The sequence below is a fragment of the Ammodytes marinus genome (genome assembly GCF_949987685.1).
Source record: "Ammodytes marinus genome assembly, chromosome: 24".
Taxonomy (NCBI): domain Eukaryota; kingdom Metazoa; phylum Chordata; class Actinopteri; order Uranoscopiformes; family Ammodytidae; genus Ammodytes; species Ammodytes marinus.
The window spans coordinates 9,780,012-9,804,689 of NC_137228.1; the positions used below are offsets into that span (position 1 = coordinate 9,780,012).

At 43.3% G+C, this 24,678-nt stretch overlaps 1 protein-coding gene across 5 annotated transcripts in view; it reads right to left on the reverse strand.

Annotated features, from left to right (window-relative positions):
• LOC307269975 (histone deacetylase 4-like) overlaps positions 1-24,678 on the reverse strand; it is a gene marked incomplete at its 5' end in the record, with an annotated part of 49,166 nt that overhangs the window by 22,218 nt on the left and 2,270 nt on the right. For 2 of the 5 annotated variants that reach the window (XM_080053082.1, XM_080053083.1), the window contains 5 exons: positions 760-883; positions 2,235-2,385; positions 6,445-6,767; positions 14,010-14,078; positions 23,630-23,939. In XM_080053082.1, the coding sequence (XP_079909208.1) occupies positions 760-883; positions 2,235-2,385; positions 6,445-6,767; positions 14,010-14,078; positions 23,630-23,651 (689 nt within the window). Of the gene's footprint in view, positions 1-759; positions 884-2,234; positions 2,386-6,444; positions 6,768-8,987; positions 9,128-14,009; positions 14,125-23,629; positions 23,940-24,678 lie in introns of those variants that run through there. The other 3 variants (XM_080053081.1, XM_080053084.1, XM_080053085.1) reach the window with 3 other exon arrangements.

Genomic DNA, 24,678 nt, shown 5'->3' on the forward strand with positions numbered 1-24,678 from the left:
CAGCCCTCAACTACAAACTATTATATTTAAGGATTATGCCAGGTGATTTTACAAAGCAGATTTTTTTCATCCTTACTTTAGTTTAGAACTGAAAAAGTGAATTAGAAAAAGAAATCTGCATAACCATGTTTCCGGTCATGCAAAGTGTACATGGTTACTCAGAGACAATGAAGAGCATGTGACAGGCAACTGCAAAGAGGAAAAAGCAAATGTACACACCGGCAAAGGGCTCCAGAGACGCTACAACAAACACTTTTCCTTTAGAGCCCCTATCATCAGGTACCAATATCCTGCTCTCACTTGTATGTGTGCGAGACTGTGTATGTGTATTCCCTATCTTTGTTTTATAACACCGCTAGATCTATCTCTCAGCACGGCAGGTGTTGAAGAGGGGGGAAGCTCTGTGACAGATTAAGACACAATCCAATACATTATTCATCCGCTGTCAGTGAGAGAATTACCATCCAAACTTAGAAGGATCTGCGGTTATCGTCTACGGTATTCTACTGCTTACCATCATAACATAGGATTGGAATAGAAAAACAGCAGCAGCCATGAAATTCAAATTGTTTTGCAGCTTGCACGCTGACAGGAGTGATAGTGAGTCGTCAATGTGAGGCAGGTGATGATGTGATATATTATTTAGTATTTCCTTAACTGTGTAATGCAAACCACTAGCTGTGGTTGTGGGTGCACAATTAAATCGAAATGTATCTCTGCTTTTTCTTTCTGTCTCCATGCATTCCATGGATAACTTACCGGTACCAGTAGGGAGCGTCGTTGGGGAGGCCCCCTTGGTTGAGGCTCCGCTGGGCAAGGGCCTTCTTCTTGTTCAGGACAAACTCCTGGAGCCGCATCTTCACCTCGGTACTGGCCACAGCACCTAACGGGTGAAGAAATAGAAGAAAAAGATGTAAAGACAAACTGGCCAAAAGAAATCAAAAGAACAACCTCAGGGAATGTAAATCCAATTACAGATTACAATACTTGTGTCTAAAGCTGACACGATTAGTCAGTCAATTCATTTATGGCTATTTTGGTAGTAGTTAAATACCATATTTTCTCTTGGTTTCAGCCTTTGCAGTGTGAGCATATGATTGATCAGAATTAATTATTTTTCACGATGCGTGAACAATTGATTGGTCAATTGAAAAAATCATCAGCAGGTTAATTGATAATGACATTATATGGATAAAGCCCTGAAGCCTGACTGTCATAGCCGGAGGAGTAGGGGATTTTGATACAAAAAAATGCAGGAAAAAAATGAATACAGCGCAAAATCCCCCCAAAAAATGGCCTCAAACCACACTTGGACAGGTACACGTGAGAGCAAACACACTGAGCACACACACACACACACACACTTGACTCGCACGGATGCTGCCTCGATCTGTAACCATTTTCCATATAGTGTGTAAACTGCTCTCAAGGACTCCTGTCCACTCACTTTCAATGAACTGTTGAGAGACATCCAGCAGGCAGCGGTAATAGCTCGGCTTAGCCCCAGCCAAGGCCACCGGCTAATACAGCTCGTTTACCACAGTAAATACACAGGTTCTCCAAGTAAAATGGAAATACGCCGACACAGAACACATACGCACTCAAACACTCTTGCATGCCTGGAAAACACATTCTGTGAATAGTGATCTCAACGGTCCTTACGACCTTGGAGCATATGTTGAATGGAGAATTCTTGCTTAGTAGATTTAGATTTTATATTAAAATAAAATATATATCTCACATCCACGCTTTTAATAATATATTCACACAGCATGCAGCTACAGATAGGTAATGTGATGTTTATGGCTCACATTGCAATTTCGAAGTGAAGTGACTGTATAATAACTGTTTGGATAAAAATCCTCATTTGCTGTTGGCTACTACATTCAAATGAAAGGATCGTGCACAGTAAGGGATAAACTGGAGGCTATTTACAAGTTACCAACATGGAGTTTTGACTGAATTTCTGATGAAAGGTGTGAAATGTTTTCTTTGCAATCATTTCTCCAACAGCTTTTTTTTTACTCCAAAGTGTGAATAAATGTTTCACACATTGAAAGAAAACTAAAAAGGCCTTACAATTTCTTCCAGCATTCACATTAATGTGACCGAAAAAAGTCACTTTTTATTCAGTCAGTCAGTCAGCTACTATTATTCAGCTACGTTTGAGCTGTTTTGGAGGCTTTAGATGGGCTAGCCGTGCATCTCAATGTGGTCTTATCTCTGCCACTCACTCTCTTGTCCCCTCTCCTTGTTCTTCAGCAGCTGTATCTTCTGCTCCCTCTGCTGCTTCTCCAGCTCCTGCTCCAGCCGGTGGTTCTCCATCTTCCTCTGGTGCTCCAGCAGTTCCTGCTGGTGCTTCAGAGCCAGGAGCTCCTGTTGCTGCTGTGGGAAGAAACACCACAACCATGTCAGATAGAAAAGTATGGAATAGAAATCACCGAGGCCTCTTCAACACTGTGCAGAGGAGAATAATGAACACCAATGAAATGTTCCTGATTTATTAGCACACACTGATACATGTTTAAACTTTTTGCAAAGCCTTAAAATGAGGAGCCATTTACAACTTCTTCAGCCATCCCACTTAACCCTTTCACGCATAGAGGTCACTACAGTGGACAGCTATTCAAATGCTGTTTTCTTGAATATGCATGGGTGTAGATCGCCTAGTTGCATATCAGCCACTACAGTGGACTCTTATGTGTCATCCAATGCACTGCCAACCAGTGGCCAACCATTGTAAGAGCAGCCACAATTAGTCAAAACCAAGATGGCCGACAGGGAGCAGAAAAGTTGTGTAGCTCAGGAATATCCTGTAAATACTTCAAGAATAGCAGACTCTGGCAGGTAAAAAAAATATGGCAACATCAAGTAACATCTTAGGAGTCATATAGTTGTTAAAATTTCCAATGATTGATTTTACATTGGGAGGAAATGATGTTTAATCACATGTCCACTAAATTGGACATCATGCATCACGGACTTCAATAAATACTATGACTGCAGATGTGTTGTGCTTAAAAAAGCTTATTTTGCTGTAACTTTTTGGTTTTAAATCAATTGATTTATGTTATTAGAATGCAACTTGAAGTATTTGTGTAAAAAGAATAAAAAAATTCCAGACCATTCCATTATGTGTAAAACAGTTGGTGTCACTATGATGCCAATTTTCATATTAAAATAGCTTTGATGATGTGATGTACAAGTCAGTAGGCTATACTGCTAAATGACATCTGAAAAAGAGAAATTGGAAAACCAAGGAAAAAGTTATCTGTTATTTTTATAGAAATTTTTTATTGAAAAAATTATTCCACGCTTTTGCATTAGATTGAAGTATTGGAATATGTTAATATATGTGAACAGGCATTGAAAATATATATTATTTTATAGTTTTCAGATAATATATCATTTTTTTCACTGTTTTGTTAAATAAATAAGGTCAAAATTGAGAAGTCAAAACGCATGGAGTCCACCCGAGTGGACATGTGTAAAACTCTCTGAAAAATGTGTGTTTAAAAAAAATGAAGTTATATTTTTTCTTTTCATGCCTAAAGAAGTATAAAATCACTTGAGAAAAAAATCCAGACTAAGGATATCATAATTCATGCATGAAAGGGTTAATATGTTCTGTTCTAAATGCCATCAGCTCATTACTTTCTCATCTTTAAACATAATTATATCTATTCCACTCCTGGGCTGCCCAAGACGCCGTCTGAAATAATCTCTTCAGACAGCTGTTCAAAGCAATGAAATAAAAGTTTAGCAACTGTCTAAAAACCTCAGGCCACAAGCTCAAACCCTTAAAAGAAATATAAAAACTATTTAAGTGAGGATGAAGCTTTTCACAAGACACAGAATCCAATCTGCTCACTTCCTCGTCGTACAAAGAGATCGAAGAACATCTGTTCAATGCTTTGACTGTAAAAATCTGTCCTCTTCTAGCCTTTATACTGATGGAACGGGCGCTTATGCAGCTTGACAGTTTATCCTGTGGCCAAAAGGTCAAAAATAAAAGCAGAATGTGCTCACAAATACCACTTCGTCCCAGTCAAGTGTCTTTGAACGAGACCCAGATCTCACAGTGAGTCACTGTGGATAAGAGCATTAATGAAATGCTACAAATGCACACTGAAATCTGCTTTCACCTTAACTTGGAGCCTGAGTACATTCCTTTGACCTGAGGCACCAGATCAAGGGACCCAATTACTCTTTAATGTCTCTGTAATATACAATAAATATAGGCAAGCTGTCTGCGCTCTCACTCAGCCAGCTGCATAAAGACCTCTCTCCCTGACTCGCCTGAGGAATCCACGGTCTGCCCTTATCTTCAAACTCCCCTAATGGCAATATTTGATGAGTTTACTGTAACTTGCGTGTGCAATCAACTTCTGATTTTCTTAAACTCAGCAAATTAGACGCTCAGTAGCTGGGACGTGCTCTTGTTGTTTACCGTGAGGGGCAAAATCAAATGTTTGAGACAAGCCTGGGAATAAATTAGTAGCTGAAGGTGAGAGGAAGGTGAGGCTCTCTGGCTAGCTTCCAGGACTGGTGTTTTTTTTTTGGCTTTCAATCAACGTTGGCGATAGAGGATTGAGTGGGTGGGAAAGCTCAAAGTAACCTCTCCACCCACATACACAAACCTAAACACACACACACACAAACCCCTGTGGCTCCACTGGCCAGAGATGTGCACACCGAAATTCACTTTTGACTAATACTGTGAAGAGCTTCGGGATAGACTTCCCTGTTGTCAGCATGCAAGAAGTGTGTGTGTGTGTGTGTGTGTGTGTGTGTGTGTGTGTGTGTGTGTGTGTGTGCGCGCCCGCACGCATGTGTGTTCAATGTGTGTACACAGGGCCGTGAATGGGGCCGATTGAAGCCGGGCTGCCCTGCTCTGGCCGTGCGTCACTCCCCTCCACCTGAGTGGTCCTGCAGCCCCACCACAGGCCAGACGGCCCCTTCACTCATCCCTCAGCATCACAACAAAGTAACCCAGCAGTGGGGACCCAAAGCTTCATTACATTTTGTTTGTGGGGCGCTTGTTGATATCAAACTCTGTGACAGTTGTGTTTAAAAAAAGAGAATGAACAGAGGAAAGACATTGAAAAAGATTAAGGAAAGACAGGAAAAGAGGGGAAAGGGGACGGACGAGACGACAGTAAGGAAGGAAGAAAGGAATAAGAGAGAGACAGACCTCCGATACGAATCAAGTGGCATGCAAGGAATAAAAATCATTTCATTCCAACCAATGTAATCCCGCACATTTTAATCTAATCTCCTTCCCCCACGATCCATTTTTAGTCCGAAAAAGAAAAAAGAGAAGTAGATCAGCTGCATCTGCATCTGTGGTTATTACAATTCATTACAGAAAAATTCGAAAAAAGAACAAACAATTTTAGAATATTTTTGCATGACTTTTCTCTCCGGGGGCCCTGATGTATTAAAGGTTTGGAGCGGGGTCATGCTGATCTAGATTCCTTTTGTATTTGCAGGTCACTAGGATATCGGTGTGTGGTCCGAGCTATGTGTACCGACTGTACCACTCAACGTGTGAAGCGATCCCGCCCTCATAGTGCTGTTTAGTGTCTTTTCTGAAAAACAAATACACTGGAAGTAACATATATCACCACTGCATTATGTTTTCATTTGATATGTAAAGCAGGACTGGTGCATCATGGTTCCGAGCACGTCCTTGCATTGCTCTTATCCGAACCCCGAAGTTGAAGCAAATGAGGCCAAAGTGCCTCCTGGTTCCTCTGCTCCCTCTTCACGCCGGGCAAAGTGATTTAGAGCTGTGTTGGCGCGTTTAGTGTGTTAATGAAGAATCCTGTGGCAGGCTGAATTAAGAGCTGCCTCTGCTTTGTTTAGTGCACTTTTAAATAGGTTTGGGGCCACATGCCGGCCTGGATTGTTGCCTCTTGGAGGATTTCGATACGAAAACTCTCTCCTATTTAATTTCTTGTGATTGTGTTTGTTTATGTGAATTGCTGGCTGCAGTTGGTCTACACAGCTTCAATGGTTGATGATGGAATTCTTGACTCTAAATAGAGGCCAAAAATATTCAAGAGTGCAAGTACTCTTTATACACATTAATAAGTTAAGGGAGTTCCCTGAAAATGTGATTGAATAAAAAAAAATAAAAGGCTGTATCCAAAATCTATTTTAAATGTTTTAAAAAATAAATTTTCAACTAACGATTTTCGTTTTTTAAGAGATGCAAATGTAGGCATAAATAGTTAGACATTGCCAAGTTTTATGTTGGTATCTATAAGTTACATATTCACCTGCAGTGTCACGCCTTAAACAAACATCTGGCCCTTTATCATAATAGTACATCTCACTTATTTAGATAAGCCAATATATCTTTAGCTGCCTATTTGAGAATACGAATAGCATTCTCCAGTCAAAATGACCCTTAAGTCCACTCAAAGTCCATGGTAATACCTGGATGTGTTCCTGGAGCTGGGCCTCGTGCTGGCGGGACAGCTGCTCGTGCTGGCGCTGGAACTCTGCGATGAGGATCTGCCTCTGGATCTGCTGCTTCTGCTTGAGGGTCAGGAGCTCCTGCTGCAGCTGCTGCTCGCGCACAGAGGCCCCACCCCCCTGGCCCTGTGTTCCCCCCAGACACGACTGCTGAGTGGGAGGGGACAGCGAGGCCTGCTGCTGCTGCTGCTGCTGCTGCTGGTGGTGGTGGTGATGGTCCACGCGCAAGTCCATGGGGATGGCTGCTGGAGGGAGACGCAGGGGCAGCGCAGAGTTGATGTCCACTGTCGGAGAAACAAAGACATGTTGGAGCAGAGTTACAGCCCAAACAGGACGCTGGTGTATCCTTTCAAGCACTACATTTCTTTTACGTGTTCCTGGGTCTTCTACAACTGGTCTTCCCGATTGAGCCAAACATGGGCGTGCTTGTTCTTCTTGGCTGCTATATTGAATTTCTGTGGTGGTGAGCTATTGCTATTGCTAATTAGTTAATAAATACACCAGCTTTTCTCTCTTTTTTGTGAAGGACATACTTGACAGTGTAAGGGTTAACAAAACACCTGTACAGCCATGTAAAACAAGATGTATTTTACTGAGAAGGATAACACTTTAGTTGACTTACAATTCCAAACAGAAGTTATACAAATTTTAATGTGTTAAATTAAAATTCAATGTGGTGTGGTTCAACAGCTAACCCGGATCACTGAACAAATCTTCTAATAGGAATCAATGAAGCTTAAAAAGGATTGACATTGATGCCTTTTTTCCCCATCATCTCTTGCATATGTATACACACACACACACACACACACACACACACACACACACACACACACACACACACACACACACACACACACACACACACACAAACACACACTCAAAAAAACCTGCAGCACACACGCGACCCGTGACTGATGCCGGCGACATCCGACAAAGATGGCATTGACCCGGTAAGGGGAGGAGAGCCACCCACAAATCACTGGACAGGAAGCCCTCCAATCACGTCGCTTCCTCCCCATTAAATCTGATCAAATACGAGTCGATTGGCTGATTATTTACCTACATGTTGACAGAGAGCGCGGCGAGAGCCAGGGATACTTGCCCGGGACTTTGTGTTAATAAAGAGGCAAACACGCCATCCCCAACCGGCACACTTAATAGCTGGGGTTACTTATGGAGCCACACGCTGTACCAAAACAAACGCACGCATATGCTCACACAGCCATGTGCATGAGAAAATACACACTGAGCATTATGCGGTGGAAAAATTCCTTCTTGGGGCTGCACTGGTTCAAAGCCAATGCCTAAAACCTGGAGAGATTTCTCAATATTATTTACAAAATGTCTCAATTGCACTCAAACCTGGTGTGAAAATGCCTTTTAGAAAGCTCCAAATGATCATAAACACAGTCTTCTAAACACTAACTGCTCAGAGTTACCTAAAACTGATTTCAGGGATTTCTTAAGAACAAGACAAGATATGGCGCCTTCAAAAAATTACATTTCCTTCTTTCCTCCATGGCTGATGTCATCCGTAGGAGAACAGAGCAACAATATGCAACAGGTCCTTAAGTACTGCCTTCATCATGTTGGGGGATGAGTCAGTAGTCAACTCAACACTTATCACGGCGTCTTATAATCTGCTTACAATGGGTCCAAAGAGAACATTTGTCTCTATTTTTTTCAACCAACTCAGGATACGTGGTCTGACATTTTCCCCTATCAGACTCCTTCTTTTATTCACTATTCAACTCCCTCCATAAAAAGGGAGCTGCAAGCTTTTGAAGTAGAAGTTGAATCTTCAAGATAATCAAAATGATAAAAGACTTCTCATTTATACTGACTTTTTTGGGTTTCTTTTCTCACAAGCAGCTTCCTGTGGTGATGTCACCATTGTACCTGGATCTGTATGAGTCACCATGCAGTTTGAGATCCTTAGTCAGTGTCTTCCTGACTGTTGACTTCTTAAAGTAGCAATGACTCTATATTAAATCCTATGGGTCACTTTCAATTGGCATCCAAGATAAACATGCTCTGTGACCGCTGATGTCAGGGTGAAAAAGGGGCCTAATTTTTCCAAATTTTCCCCCACATTTTTTTCTATTCTTAAATTAGTTTTCGCAACTGCAGGAACGAGCCAATTGTTTTAAGTCAGAGATATTACAAAAAAAACGAAAGATAAGACAGGAGAGATGGGATTATGCCTGAATGTGCACTTGTGTCAAAGCGTTCAGGCTCCAATCTTGGCTAATGCAAATCCATAACTCTCACACACAAACAATACGCGTGCACACACACTCATCCACCCCCGGTACATAGTGTTCTTCCACGGATATTATGCACAGAATGCCTTGCACACTTATTGATGGTTACGCACGGAAACACAATTTCATATAGCATTTCTTTTCAAACCACCGGCGCTAATTTCCCCACACAAACACACACACACACACCAAAGAGGGAGATACAGACAGGGAGATGGGGAGGGGCGTTAAACGTACCCATCAGTACCTCTTCTCCTTCCTATTCTCTCCGTCCTCTCCACTTTAGCACTGCACCTCTTCCGCCTTCAGTCTATTACAGATAATGACAGCGCGCTCCCTTCTTCCCTTTTCATCTGGCTGCTCCTCTCGCTCTCCACCTCTGTCACTTTTCGCTCCTGGCTCATCCCCTCTCCTGTTTAACCTGATGGGCGTCTCTCGCTCTCTCTCTCCTCCTTTCTCTCTCTCCTCCCCTCGTCCCCCGTTTGCCCAGTGATGACATCACAGGGCAGTCTCAGGCATGCAGCCTGTTTATTCTGCAGCCCTCTGCTTTTCCAGGAACCAACGTCACACACATACACACACGCACAGAGCACTCTCTGCTCTTTTCCCCGCTCGACCTGCTTTCCTTGCTTCTAAGGCCAAGGAAAACCCTTCACGCCGGTTTGCAGTGCATCGAATGTCTCTGCCTTCCCCATTCGGCTGCATGTCTCCCTCAGCACCCCCCACCCCACCCCTCTACTTATAATAACCATCTCTCTCACCCTCTCTCTCTCTAGCTCTCTCTCTCCGTGCGGTTTTAATACTGTGTGCTCAGATTCCTGGCCTGGAATTTGCCTGTATTTCCCAAACAAATAAAACCACAAAATGGTTTCAGGTGAAGCCGAGTGAGGACTTGCCCTGCAGGGAGGCTCCCCGGAGATTTCAATACTAAATGATCCTAATCAAATTAGGGATTAGACAGTTGTTTGTTATTGTTTCGTTTGTATGCCTTGACTCATTGTCAAATGTAATACCACACAGGTCTCTTATTTTGACAGACTGTTCACAAAGGTTTCGTCTGATGTGCACATTTGGTTAGACGTGTTAAAGTAAAAAGAGGTTTCTACCTATCTCTGCTGATTCATGTCAACTCCCCTGTTCATTCTGTTTACTATTATCATGTATGTACAACTGTTTTATCTATATTACCTACTTTTAACTTGTTTAATATGTGTGCAAATAAAACTCTAAGGAAAAGTCCTGCAAACATTAACAATTACTAAGATTTTCCTGAGAAGAAAACATTTGGTAATAGTTCAGTTAGATGTGTAGGTTAATGTGATGTTGATGTGAGATGAAATGTGTTTGTTTGTTTTAATTTGGGTGCATTTCGGATATATATGATGTCAATTTAAGTTAAATTCGAATATGCATTTTCCAATATTTGTTTGGATTTTTCGAACCAAACAGTTGATCAAGCAATGTAGAAAATAATGAGGAGATTAATCAGTGATGAAAATAGTCGTTAGCTGCACTCCCTAAACAGGTCAAGCTCAATAAGCTTGAAGTATAGTTCATTAAAAACTGAATTTGGCTTGAATGTCTACTGAGAAACTACCCAGAGTTGTGAATGCCGCTGCACTGGCAGGTTATAAAAAACAATTTACGGCCAATGAGAAGCCTATCAGACGCACTTGGCTGCCACTTGCCAAAGATAAACTCTGATATCGGCACATCTGTGAGTACTAGAAGTGACGTCAAACACGTACCTCGGTTTACTGATATGTGCCAGATAGGACACCATACGGGGGCACGCGGAGAAAAAGCAAAACAAAGAGAGAACGTGACGTCTCGCAGGAGAAACGGGAGGAGCTTACAGGGCTCTTACACAACTGACAACTTTATACCTCAATCAACACGACAACATTTGACAAGAGCAAGGACTTCAGCTCAATTCCAGTTTGTCAGACTGAAAGTATTTTCTCTGGGACCTGACGACTGAAGGGAAACAGAGTTGAGACCTGACAATTCTGTTCCTATTCTCTTGTTTCCTTTGAGCATTTGAAAGTTTCCTTAAGTTTTCATATGGAAAATGTTTAAAGTATGAAAGGAAATCTCTACAACATGATTTGAACATCTCAGCGCTGTGCATTTATAAGATTGCTCCGGGGATATTTTAATCTTTGGAAGCATTTATCAGCTTTCAGCTCCGTCTGCGAAACTTAAATCCCCTTCCAGCATCTTCCTCCGTGCACTATCCACCATCCATGTTTCTTCTTGCCCTATCCTTAAGCACTGCTCGGCATCTTTACCCGCTCGGTAGCTCTCCCCCTAGCCCTACCTTTCTTCCCTCCATCTCCTCGCAACAAATCACAATCTGTTAACAACCCCTCGGGCGCACTCCACAACTCTTCTGGCTCCTATTGCAGATCTATTTATACCAGGCAGACAATGCAGAAGGCTGGCGTCTCTGATTTGGGACTCTGTTGGCCGATTGTAGCCTATATCCCACGGTCTGACTGCCCATGCTCCACACTCGTTAGGCTTAATAGATGTCATACTGAGCCGGGGAGAGCTGTTTAGTAGAATGGGGTCTTTTTATTTTTTTAAAGATGAGAAAGAAGAGGAGCTATTCTGAAAAGGGGTTTCACGGTGAATTAAGCAGCAGGGCGGGAGGAGAGGCAACAAGTAGCACATCTGTTGAAGTTGGAAAATAGCTGCTGCGGTCTGCTTACTGATTGGTCTCGGAGGGTGCAGGTTGGGTGAGCATCAGCCCACGTTACTTTCTCCCGATTTACTCTGTCAGCTGCTCTGAATTAAGAGTGTTCCCCTCCGTGCACAATGCTAAAGCTCTCCGAAAATGATAAGACCCTTTTCCTGGTAATAAGCTCGCAGCAGAGAGCGATTGATATCTGGTTCCAAAATGGCACCGCGAGAAGCCTGTCAGGGTAGGGAGAGGAACAGGGGAGGGCGTGAGTCTTGTGCTGCCAAAAAGCAAGCTCGGACTTGTCCTAGCCGTCTCAGTGACGTCATACACCGGTCTGCAGTAGAGCTGTTTAAAGAGGAAGGAGATGGGTGAATGCAAGGCAGAGACATAACATGCCAGACGTAGCCGGGAACTACGTGTGAAGGTTCAGGTGCAGTACGTGCAGCCACGTGCTCAGTTCCATGAGTCTTTTCCCAAATGTTTCAAATAATAAAATAGGTTTAGTAGTGTAAACTTCACAATACTTATATCTATTGTTTTAACATTAGTATGTGTTAATTATTAGACGTGAGCCCTGTAACCAAGAAGTGGTCCCGGTGTTGAATTTACACAGACGAACTAAGAATTCAGATTTTTAGAGACAAGATGACCTTTTCAAGAAAACAGAGGTTAGTTTCATAAGGAATCTTTTCATTCATTTTTTGATTACAGTTCCAGACATACCCCTTTTTTCAGCTTGCTACGTTGTTAAGCTTTGTCGTTTTATGTGATTTTACAATCCATATCTTTTGGTTTTGAACATTTGGTGAATAAAACACCAAATATGTTATTTTATAAGGCTTTAGGGTCTTGAATTTAGGGACATTTTATAGACAAAAAGCTTAATCGATAAATCAAGTATATCATCAGCACATTGTCCCAACTATTATATTGAAGTGTCATCTGCTGAAGCTTATATTTTTTAAGTATATCCAATGCCAGGAGGTGTGAAAAAATGCCAAAAATATGCAATTATAACAGAAACAAACTAGCAAATCTATAAATCTGAGAAAGCCAGAACCTGTGAATGTTTTGCATTTTTGCTTGAGGAATGACTCAATGATTCAGACCAAAATATGAATTCATTTCCTGTTTTCGCCTAATATTTCAGCACTAAATCAAGAACAGCCAATTGAAGGCTTTCGTTTCGATCTCATAACAAGAGTTCAAGATATCGATATAGGCATTTAAAACAACCTGCGCTGCTTTTTGTAAAACCAAACTCAGGTGTTTACTTTTGACTCGTGAAGCTCCCTGCAGGTGCAGCGACCACTGTTTTGCATCCCGACAGAAAGGGCTGGATCTGATTACATAAAGATTAAAGGAAAAAAGCGTTTGGGAGTTTAACGATGCAACAATTGTATTTTGCATTTTCTATGAGCAAAAGCAGGCTTGGTGCCTCAGAGGTTTGCGCAAATGCTATCAGACAGGTTCACTCTCCCACGTCCTGTGAGGAGCAGATCCAAACAGTGCGGGGTCAAAAACACGCCATAGCAATGTGTGGAGAGAGGGCCCCCGGCAGCTCTGTATCCAAGACAACAGATTTGGAGAATATCTGATGAAGTCACTCCAGTGAAATTTCAATATTTTATCAGCCTCGCTGGAAGGCACGCGAAAAATAACCCCGTCAACAAGACGAGAGCACGTGAGTCTCCGCTGAATTGTAGGACCAGAAAAAGATTCTTTGCGTGAAAGTAAAAGAGGAAACTGAGTTATTATATATTTTGTTCTATATTGGAGCAACAGACTGGCCTAGCTCACCTGGCTGCGAAATCCTAGAAACAGAAAGCCCAAAGGAGCAGCATGGGGAGTAAATTATGAATGGCACTTCTATTATTTTCATTCCCTATTAAAGGAGAAATCCTAATTGTACTCTGTGGTGAAGAAGGGAGATGCACCTGGCAGTTAAAGCTCCCTCGTTATAGAATTAGATAATGTATTATGCATATATTACCTCGGACTCATTCCTCTTTCAGATTACCTCCTCTCCATCTGTGCCCCTTTCATATCAGCATGCTCACTCGCCTCCGTCTACACTCCTTCATCTCTGCACCTTCCTCTTCCTCACTCGTTTTGGGACTATCAGACTGTCTCAGGAATTTACAGCAAACATTGTTTTTGGAGTCAGTTCTCTTGAGACAACTATTTCACACACTCTCACAAACAGAGCACCTGCATTCAAGGTGTGTGCATTCCCATTCATCAAACTCGCAATATATCCTACAGGAGAGCAAGCATGGACTTTCCTACAGAAACCTATCAACCATGAACCATATTTGTGAGATACAATTCTCACTGCTGCTATAAACACATGAGTGACTTTACAATGAGGACGCTTCATTCATTGGACCAAAACAATCACAACAGTCGGACATAAAACGACACCTATGCATGCATAGTCACACAGGCAGATGTGGTTAATAGTGAAATCACGTCCGCAGGCTTTGGTTTAAAGAAGCTCACACACACACACAAACACACACAAAAAGAAACAGAGAGAGAGCAAGAGAGAGAGAGAAGAGAGAGTATCCAACCTGTTGGGATGTGGTTGAGCGCCGATGTCTTCAGAACCTCCAGCGGCTGCTCCTTCCCCAGGATCCCCTCTGTGGGAGAGAGAGCACACTCTGCTTCAAATATGGTCCGCAACATCGAGACAAGCTTCCAGCGACAAAACCCTGCTAATCGGGCAGTTAGGAAGAAGTACACAGTCCACAGCAAACGCCAGGCTTCAGGTCATGTGCAACGCTGAGAGCACATGCCGTTGTGCTGCTTCTGCAACCCGAGCAACCACTGCCTGATCCATGACCCAGTGGAGGAGCGGGCAGTGATTTTGCAAAAGGCTCTCGGAGGCTGCAGAGGCTGCTTTAAAAATAAGCTGGAAATCGGAGGGATAGCGAGGGAGCAGCCTTGTGTGTGAGTTCAGTGTGCGATGTTGGGGATGGACTGATACTGCCTGTGCTCAGCATAGCAAATGTGGCTGGCAGCAGCAGTAGCAGCAGAGCAGGGATGAGGGGGAGGGTGGGGGGTGATGCGAGGGAGGGAGGGAGGCAGTGAGGTAAAAATAGCTCACCCTTTTGTGTATAACGGCACATGCGGAGCACGCACACACAGCACACACACACACAGACACAAAGACACAGTGTTGTTGCTGTGCTCCTCTCCGGTGTTTGTGCATGCATGCATGTGTGCGTGCGTGTCTGTGGGTGTGCATGTGCTGGTGTGTAGGCCGTAATTATAGTGGCAACATGAAAAGGCTTTTGTAGCTGCCGAGCCCTGGGAAGACATGGCTATAAAAAGCAGAGCGACAGAGGAGGGGGCGGGTGGGAGGGAGGATGAGGCGATGGTGGAAAAACAACCAAACGGTGCAAAAAAAGGGAGGAGAGAGAAGAGCATGGAATTGACAAGCATTGCAACTGCACACAAATCAGTGACAACTGACACACCGATTCCCTGTATACTGTATTATGTATTTTTAGTAAGCATAGGCACCTGATATATATATTCTCGGCACAAGGCTTAAAGAAATCTGGGGTGCACAAACACGCAATTATTCCTTTGAATGCAAGATGAAAAGCCATGTAAAATCCCTTTGGAGGAATAAAGGAGAGGAAAACAGGCGAGCGTCTCTCTGTGCATGATCTATTTCTGGAATTCTCTCTGGACCAGACTGACACACACACACACACACACACACACACACACACACACACACACACACACACACACACACACACACACACACACACATGCACACGCACACACTTAATTAGCCATGAAGCTGGAGGATGCATCGAGTGCTGATTATGTTTGTGCATGTGTGTGTGTGTGTGTCTTCGTCTCGCACCACCTTGCATGAATGGCTGTGCCCCCTGATGCACCAATTCCCTGCGAGGACCTGGGTGTGGACTCCAACATCACGTTTGGTCCTGTTCAAACAGATCTCGGCGCACACATGGGTTTATTTATTTACCATAAGCCTCTCTCATCGCCAGTTGCTGCCAGATATTGCAGCCTGATGTCTGACAATAAAAAAGAGGGACCTGAAAAACAGGCTATATTCAAATTCCAAACTTTTGCGAAGTGCGGGAATCTGCGGCCTCCCACACAAATGCGGCATCAGACTTTATGTAAAAGGTGAGGAAATACTGCGAGAGCCGACAGGTGGTAACACCGCCTCACACGTCCCGGCCTCTACAAAAAAAACAATCCACATCAATGATAGCTGATATCTCTTGGCGAGCCTATTCAAATGACACACACGCGTTGCTGGATTTTTGCAATGGAAATGAGGTGCATCTGCGAGTGACGACACCTGTGGCTCGGCGTAACTCGACGCCGGTTTTTGCACAAATTGCTGGTTGAAGCTTTACATCTCCGACTTAAGTGTGGGGCATTAGGGGACGGGGACGGATGTCTTTGTGGTTAGTTAGACAAAGCGTGTGAGCTTTCAGTCCAAGCCGTACGCTTGATACCTGAGATGTACGTGGAGGGAACACAGGTGTGCACAAACACACACACACACGTCTGTAGGAGACAGACGTTGAAAGGAGAGCAACCACATACTTAACCACCACGCACGTGCACAGAAGCGCCCTACACCTTGGCAATAGGGTCCATCAATCTTAAATGTAGCCTAGTTACCCAGCAGCCCCCTCCTCCTTCCAGTTCCCTCTTTCTCTGTCTCTCTCTCTTCTTGGTCCCACTGGGGAAGCATCGGGAGACGGGGAGCTATAAATAGCCCCTGCTAGCCTCAGGCGGAGAGTCAGTCAACTCAAGCTAATGCAGCTACCGCTCGTCGAAAGAAAAAACATGCATGTTATGATCGGCGGCGCTGTAAATGGGCAGGGATGCAGCAGCAGCACTCAGCTTAACCCAAGTTTTGGAGCAGCTCTGTTCGTCGCAGCCTCGCCAAATGTCGTTTTGTGACAGCGTGGGGGAGAGGCGGGCAAGCTTGACCCCGGACTGTGTGTCCAGAGAGGCCTTTGTTATGTTGGGGAGGAATGAGATGTCTCTCTGTGCGACTGTGGCGTATACAAAGAGAGACAGTGACAGTGAGAGAGAGAGAGAGAGAGAGAGAGAGAGAGAGAGAGAGAGAGAGAGAGAGAGAGAGAGAGAGGATGCTCCAGCCTCATTACATTCAGTGCATTTCCGTTCTGGCTGCTCAGTCCAGGGTGACTCCAGAACGCAAGGTGAACCAAACAGGAACAATACGATTAATCAAACACGGCTCTCCTTGATGAGCCTTTTCCTCCGGGTCACTAATTCACTTCCCGAGGGCACCGGCTGACGTCATGACGGCAGATAAAAGAGAACGGGTGACCCCTGTGTGAGCCGCCACCGCAAAACAAGCACCCGACCCTCATTTCATGCTGGTTAGCCTTGGAAAAACAAGGCAGTAATAATGCAGTTTGGAGCGGAGTCTAATGTACTTATGCTGAATGCCGTCATTTCATATACAAGCACAAATTAGTTGGGAAACAGTAATTAGGCTGAGGGTGAGTTGTGCATGTCCAAAAGGCATAAAGTCATGAGATCAGTAGACCAATAAAGAGACCAAAAAACTAATATGTGGTGATGATGAAGCTAGAAATGCACTGACAGTGTCACAAAGTCTGACATGCATATGATTAGGCCTCAGACTCAGTGTTGCATGAAATGTATTGTTGCAAACGCCTGCGTTATATCTTCAGGTCAGATTTATAAATTGAATATGACCGGTACTGTTAAGAGCATGTGATTTATTAGATAATTTATCATTTAAAAGCAGTGCAAGTTCAGAACAACTGTTCAAAAAGCAGCATATTTACAGACATATGCTCTGGCTTGATTTAGAGTCATACACAGCTATGGTTGTAACACACCCCCAAACCGCTACATTGGAGGTCCAAAGTGCCTGAGCATTAATGGCAGAAAAATGCATTTCTAACCATATGGGTCGTGCTTGTTAAGGTCGTTATTGCCCAACTACTATGCACAGAGAGTAACAGGTGCACCGGTTAACCCGTGGCATTATGTTTCTCGGCTGTTTCAAGTGTTGGCGTGTTTCGAGTCTCAGTGATCAAACATTGGTCCGCTGGCATAACGGTAGCATTTCCTTGATGCCCAGGCCAGACATCCATGTTGTTCAGTCAAGCACCATGGCGCACAATGTCAAAAGGCACAAGGATGGGGCTCCGAGTCGGGAGTGTAAACCGTAATTGCCGCCGACAGCTCGTTGGCAGAACACAGTGTATCCCGTTTCTCAGCTGGGACCAGACAAAAGACGCGGGGACAAAAGACTAGTCCCGTTCCTTTCATTAGCTCATGTTCCCCCTCTGCTGTCTCTGTCCTAACACCAATTAAAAACAGAGCTTTTCTAATGTACCAAGACATGCATCCTGTAAAAAGGCCTTGATAATGTGTTTGTTTTTGGGGGGCAACGGGAAAAGATGTGTGCTGCGCTCCATTTTTGACAAGAACAAAGCCGAGCTTGTGCATGTAGGGGGTCGACCCCCCCCCCCCCCCCCCAGCCCCACATTGTTTTGTTCTGGGCTCGACTGTTAGTCACCTTCCGCCAAGTTGGTGGCACACGAGAGGACAGAACTGACGTTCTCCCCGGGTGCCAGGAACCTCATGTCTGCTCACCGGGTTCAGCAAAAGAGAGGGAGGGTGCGGCATTGTGGGAACACCTCACCGAAGTGCATTTTGCAATCTGCCACGATTTCGTAATTTGGTTTTGTGGGATAGAAACAACAAGTCAGCACAAGTGGACAGCAGACAAAACGTGACAATGAGGCTCCAAATTACCCTTGCTCTGGCTCACACTCTTATCACACTGACCGACTGGCGCACAAAAGAGGCAGCGGTTGTGTCACAAATGGAGCACTGTGTCCCGTCGCTCCATTTTCAGCTGCAAAGACACACTGCAACGAACCGCTCAATCGTGAAGAGGAGAATCAACACGGGACAACAAAAAATACTGATTGTTTGTTCGCCACGCATGCACGTGCACATATCTTCTGTGTGTGTTTCTAAAAATAGACTCAGGGATAAGCCGGGCCCTCTTTATTGCAGCGAAAACTTTTAACCCCTTCACCCCTGGAGTGTGCCATTTTCTACATGTGTGCATTTGGATAAGAGGATGAGAAGGGGTCACAAGTTACGTCCGGAATGGACTGCAGAGTGAGGGGAATGTATGTAATGTATTAACCATCCATACATCTCTATAGGCAACCCCTGCAGAGAAGGTTGTACTCACTTACTTTACTGTATTTTAATCTTTTGAGAAGAGGATTGATTGGGAAGCTTCCCACTTTTTCAACAGTTATACACCTGACATATGCCCAGGGGAACCACAGCCTTACACACTGTGGCAGCTCTACTGGACCAGTTAGGAATTATGTGTTTTGCTCAAGGGGACCTCACTTTCCCCACTTTCCCCAGGGAGAGTGCTTGTCATTGACTTTTTCCATTTACAAGCTAGTAAAAGCCAGTGATCTTCCAGTCCCAAGACTGTTCCCTAAATCTCTATGCCACCGCTGCCCCGTTAATAGTATCTGGCAGGTGTAATAAAAAGCAAATCCATAATAAAGACGTATAACAATCCGGAGATATGTGTGCGTACTGTACTGCGTTGTTTATCAAAGACTGGGGTGAGGCCCAAAGATGGTTCAGATGACACCAGTAAAAAAATGTGCCATCATATTATTCTGGAGGGGTTTCTATTGTTAGAATTGACAGTCCAAGATCGCAAGGCAAAGATTGGTATGAACAGTTCTGTCCCTGCCACGTACAATGAGGAAAAATACAAGACTGTCTGCAGCAGGGTGATGGTGTGTGAGCCTGAATTTTATTTGAGCCTGCCCCAATAAACCTGCAAGATTACTTTTTGGCCAACAACAACTACCTGGAAAGTATGATACGGAGAAATGTTTTTTTTTTTTTTGGGGGGGGGGCATTTTTATGCTTTATTGACAGTGCAGAGAGACAGAGGTGAAATGGAGCAGAGAGGGGAGTGACATGCAGAGAACGACCGCGGGTGGGAATCGAACCCGGGTCTGCTGCTGGGCCGGCCCGGGGGGGGGACGGGACGCCCTACCAACAGAGCTAAGGGCGCCCCGGAGAAATGTTTTAAAACAACACTTCAGATAGGGCTTTAAGGACAAACAAAAAGACAAGATGGCAGGAGGGCATGCTCATCAGGGTATGCGCATTCAACACATATGCAACCCCTGGGTCCTATTTGTTAAAGGTGACGTTATTTAAAAAACGGTGTGTATCTTTGGAGTACACAGAAGCTTGCACGGTGTGGTGTTCTGTGTCCCTTGTGTCAATTGTCGCACACCAGCAAGGGAAAAGCCCTACAGGATTTGCACTGAGTGTGTCACTGTTTACGTCAGCAGCAGTCCCTCGCCATTCCTGCCAAATACTCCCCACTGACCGTAGAGCAAAAGAGCTCTTAAAATTCAGGGCATTTTGACAACTACTCTGTCTCTCTTCTCTATCCCTAGTTAAATGACAAGTACGACCAATCTTGCATCCGTACGAGTTACAGAAACGGTCAGACAAAGCATCTGAAAGACGTGTTTGTGTGGAATGGAGGGTGTTTCCTAAACTATTCTACCACACGACAAGCACTTCTGACAGAGTATACTGGCCCTTTAAGAAATTAAAAAACACACCAAGCATCTCAACCAAGAGTCACTTATCTTAAATTAGAGCCAGCAGTTAGCGGGTCATATCAGCATCACATCACATGCGCAGCTTAGTGTCAATCGCCTGACAAGTCATGAAAAGTCACTATCAGGATGTAGACTCTTAAAAATATGTAGAAACCAACTAAATGTAGAAACTGCTTGAAAAGAAGAAATAATCACGTAAACTGGCAGTTGTACAAAAACAACTCTATGGACTCTTAAAACTGGTATTCAGTAGTAAGTGAAGTGTCCATAAGCCACTTCTTACTAAGACAAGAGAAATCGTTGCCAGCTAGTGGCATCACCATCCCCCCTTTTAATAAGACGCTGTAACACCAGAGGAGGCCCGGCGTGTCTTTTTAAACTTATGTTTTAATTTTCACTTGCAGCCCGCAATCATTTCACAATTTCAATGAAGCGTCTGAGGTTTGCTGCTTGGTTTACAACACCGGTAAAAGACTGACGTGAGTGATGAATATGGACCAATCCTTCCCAGAACGATGGGGTGATAAGAACACTGAAATACAGTGATTTCTAAAGCATCCCTCTGGATCATTTGTCCGTTCTTTGTCTGTTGAGTCCAACTGCACATTGTGAGGTAAGGTAAGTTTGATTACAAACAGATTCACAATACCAAAAGTATTCTTAATTCAATTCTAAGAGTGGTGAAGGCTCTCCAAAGGTATCTGAAAACATAGCCTTTATTGCATTCTCTCTCATACAGTTAAGTGTTTTGCTTTACGTTTTCAGCCATGTCTACACTGTATGCTGGTTTATAAGAGGATTACATTTGTTTTTGTCATTGTCCTTTTTTTCCCTTGATCCTGAATGTGATCTAAACACACACACACACACACACACACACACACACACACACACACACACACACACACAGCTTTCAAAACAAATTAAAAATATTTGAAAAAAAGTCAGTTGTTTTTATTGGTTTATTGACCGAGTGGTTCGCTCAGTGGATTGAGCCCAATGATTTTGGCAAGAAGGTGAGCTACAGTGTGTGCTGCAGAATGCTAAAGTTTTTTTTATGAAATATACCGTCCTCCATATTTGGCCTTACTGCTAAGTGCAATTCATCCCTGAGCGTGCAATTGACAGCCACCGCCCTGTTCAACCAAACACAGTAAACACGTTAGCTCATTGATAAGCACAAGTGTAAAAAGAAAGGAAAAATGTTGGTGGCTAACAAGTTAAAGCTCTCAATACACAGTAATCACTCCTCCGCAAACACTCCAGCCTGTTTACTGATATGCCGGCGAAAATAAAAGACTGATGTGACAGCCGTATCAGCCTGACCCCTTTTGTTCCGGGAAACATAAACCCGACAAAGTGTTTTACATTTCACTTTTCTAGGAAGAGATTTATGGTAAATGATATTTAATCTAAAAATCCCACCGCTGCTGCAATAAAGAAAATGAGTAAGTCCTGGATCAAAAACGTGCTTGCTAGTAAGCTCATTTACAGATTACAAAGAGAAAGAAAAAAATGGCCACAGGAAAAAGCCCTACAAACGGCAATCGGACAATTTTTTCACATTTTGTGTCTTGAAATGTCTATCTCTCTTTCTCTCTGCACCGACATCCAACAAGTGTGTCTCTGAGCTGTCATTCAAACAAGAGAAGCAACACCTCAAATTGACGCCCACACTTGGCAGCTCTCTGAGGACCGAGATCGAGGAAAACAAGACAGTGAGGAACAGCGGTATGAACTGCTCTTCCGGACTAACACAGGAGTTCACAGCCATTCTTTCTGCTGGTGAGAGGTGAGTTAACACAGGCGATAGGTAAGCCCCAGTCCCGGCCCATCTAGTTGGGAAGCAAACTGTGGAGATGAGAGGCAGAGGAGGGCCAAATTAAAAAGGGCTCAATCTTGTTCTATTTTGACAGGAGTTGCTTGGTTTTATCGGCTCTGTCAGCTGCAGCAGAGAGGAGTGAGGTTTCCTGCCTTGGCCGTGTTCGGTAGCTGGGCATCCATTCAATATTCTTTCCAACAGAATTGTGATGTAATAACAAAAGAGATTTTGGAATTCACTTCTAAATAAAAGCAATTATTTATCCCTTTTTTTAAAGTTCAGTGTAGGCTACTTAGTCTAATGAATGGTTCAACCAAGTTGCATTATGGGAAATGGTATTATATGTATTTATTTATGGTCAATTTGAATTATACATAAATAAAATATATATTATATAGCCTATATAAAGTGCAATTCTGTGCCCTGAACACACCAAGCATCTCAACCAAGGCACAGAAACAAATAGCTGAATATTATCTGAATATTTCACCACACTTAACTGTAGTCCTATAGGCTATATCATATATTTACTTCACACATCAGACCATTTCACATGTCACTTAATCACTGTCAAAATCATTTGTTCGGATTAGCAGGGCGTTCATTTTGTCAGCCCTGTTTTTAAAAAAAGGACACGGGTGAACCCGTGGAAGTGTTACACTGAGCTGTGTAATGATAACTGTTCAACCACACTAATCACAGGCTGAACTAACCCTAAAACGTGTGGGTGTCTTCTCTGGAAGGGACAAATTCAGCTTAAACACGTGCTCCGCAAGAGGACTATCTATCCGCTCTGCCCTCTGTGGTTGTGTTTACATGTGTGACAGTGATGGAGATGTTGGAAGGACTGAAGCTGCTGCTCCTTCGTAACCTCGTGGGGCCCGCTGGTTACCACAGCTGTGCTATTTATAGTGCACACACACTCCCAGGTGCACGAGGTAAACACGGTCGACACTGTCAGGTAGCACACCAAGCGTGGTGGGAAGCTAACCTTTTCATCTGCCAGCCGCTCACCGAATAATTCATCAGCTCGCTAAAAACACAAAGCGAAGCGTCTAAACTGAGCTTGATGAGGTGTCAAAGAGGAGAGTCGAGTCTCTTAATGAGTCCGTGATATGGACTTTTTTTCTCTCGCCCTCTGGAGCTCATTCATATTGAATGGGGACAATTAACAGTCATGAAAACCAGATTAAAATGTTTTATTGCGTAGGAAGGGGCCGCGATATGTCCGTGTTCGAAAAATGAAAATGTTCGCATATATCAACATGGCAGATGTAGCGCCGGAGAGGCTTCCCCTTAATGTGCCTGTATTGAGGAGCTAAATTCTCATCACTCTGCACATGACAGTTCCCAAGACTCTCCCACTGTATTTCGGCGCCAGTAATGGATCGGTGTTGGTTCAGTGAGAGGCCACAAAATGTCACCGACAGTCTGCCTCTCTGTCACTTTTATCACTACAGTCAAAGTTACAAGGAAAGTTCAACATGGTTTTTTAACTTATTCTCAATTTTCTTACAGTGGTTTTTGGCCACTTTTGTATTAAGTCACAAATACAAAACTAAGATGTTGAGCTTAAAATAGAAACTTTCATTTAGATAATTTTTAAGTTAAAGAATGATTTCATGCTGAAAAACGGGGAAAATAGGTATAAAGGATATGACACAGATCTTACCTTGGTGGCTGTGTGATGTCATGGCTGACAGGTCGGTCAGGTCAGGTGAGTGTCCACGAAGTGCGGCAGGTGAGCACAAGGCTTGGTGCACGTTTTGCAGAACAGATGTGTGTTTGTGCAAGTGCCGATTTGAATAACAGAATTGCTAGTATCAGGCCCAAACTGTGAATGTCTGGGAGTGTATGTCAGTGTGTTCAAGAATCCCTCAAAGCTGGAAATATAAAGCAGACTTCCAGCAGAATCCCCATGAGGCTTTTGATGCGACTACTCCAATCAGAGCGGCAGCTCTCTGGCCAGCACAGGTACCAACCTATCAGAGAAGAAAAAAAATTGTATATACAGTATATATGATATATATAAAACACTGGATTAGGGCATCCTTATTAAAGTCTTTTACACACACAAACACACACAACTCATTTTCCAGTTATTTATAGTATTGATCTATATAGTATTGAACTGTTTCGTCCTGAATTTTATTCTGTCTTGGATTCCACTCACAGCTGAAAGCTGATGTGGCTTCTTCGATAATTTTCAAAAATAACTGACAGTTTTACGACCATTAAAGCAATTATATTGTCATTTTAAACAATCTGGGCCTGCAACTAAGAATTATTAGTATAATAAAGGGTTCCGTGATTAATCCTTTGTCATAATTATTGCCATTTAACTGCCTGTTGATTGACTAATCAATCTGAAGTCTTAATAAGAGTAAATCACTTTTTAAGTGCCAGGCAGCCTTTAGCAACAAGTTAGATTAGATTTACATCAAATCCTTAAAAGATAAGAAAATTGGACCTTTTAACAAACATGGTAGACATATTTCCTTTCGGCTTGGTAAGTAGGTCAATTTGAACCCCCCTTCGTCAGAAATGTTATAAGCTATAACTACACAAACATATGCGTGATTTAATAGCAAGACTCAAAATGTAAACTGGCGAACCAATGCAAACGGTCATTTAATTTATCTTTTTTCTTTTCTATTTAACGAGAATTTATTGGGGAATACCCTTATTTGTAGAATATGTTGAGATGGATTGAAACACATA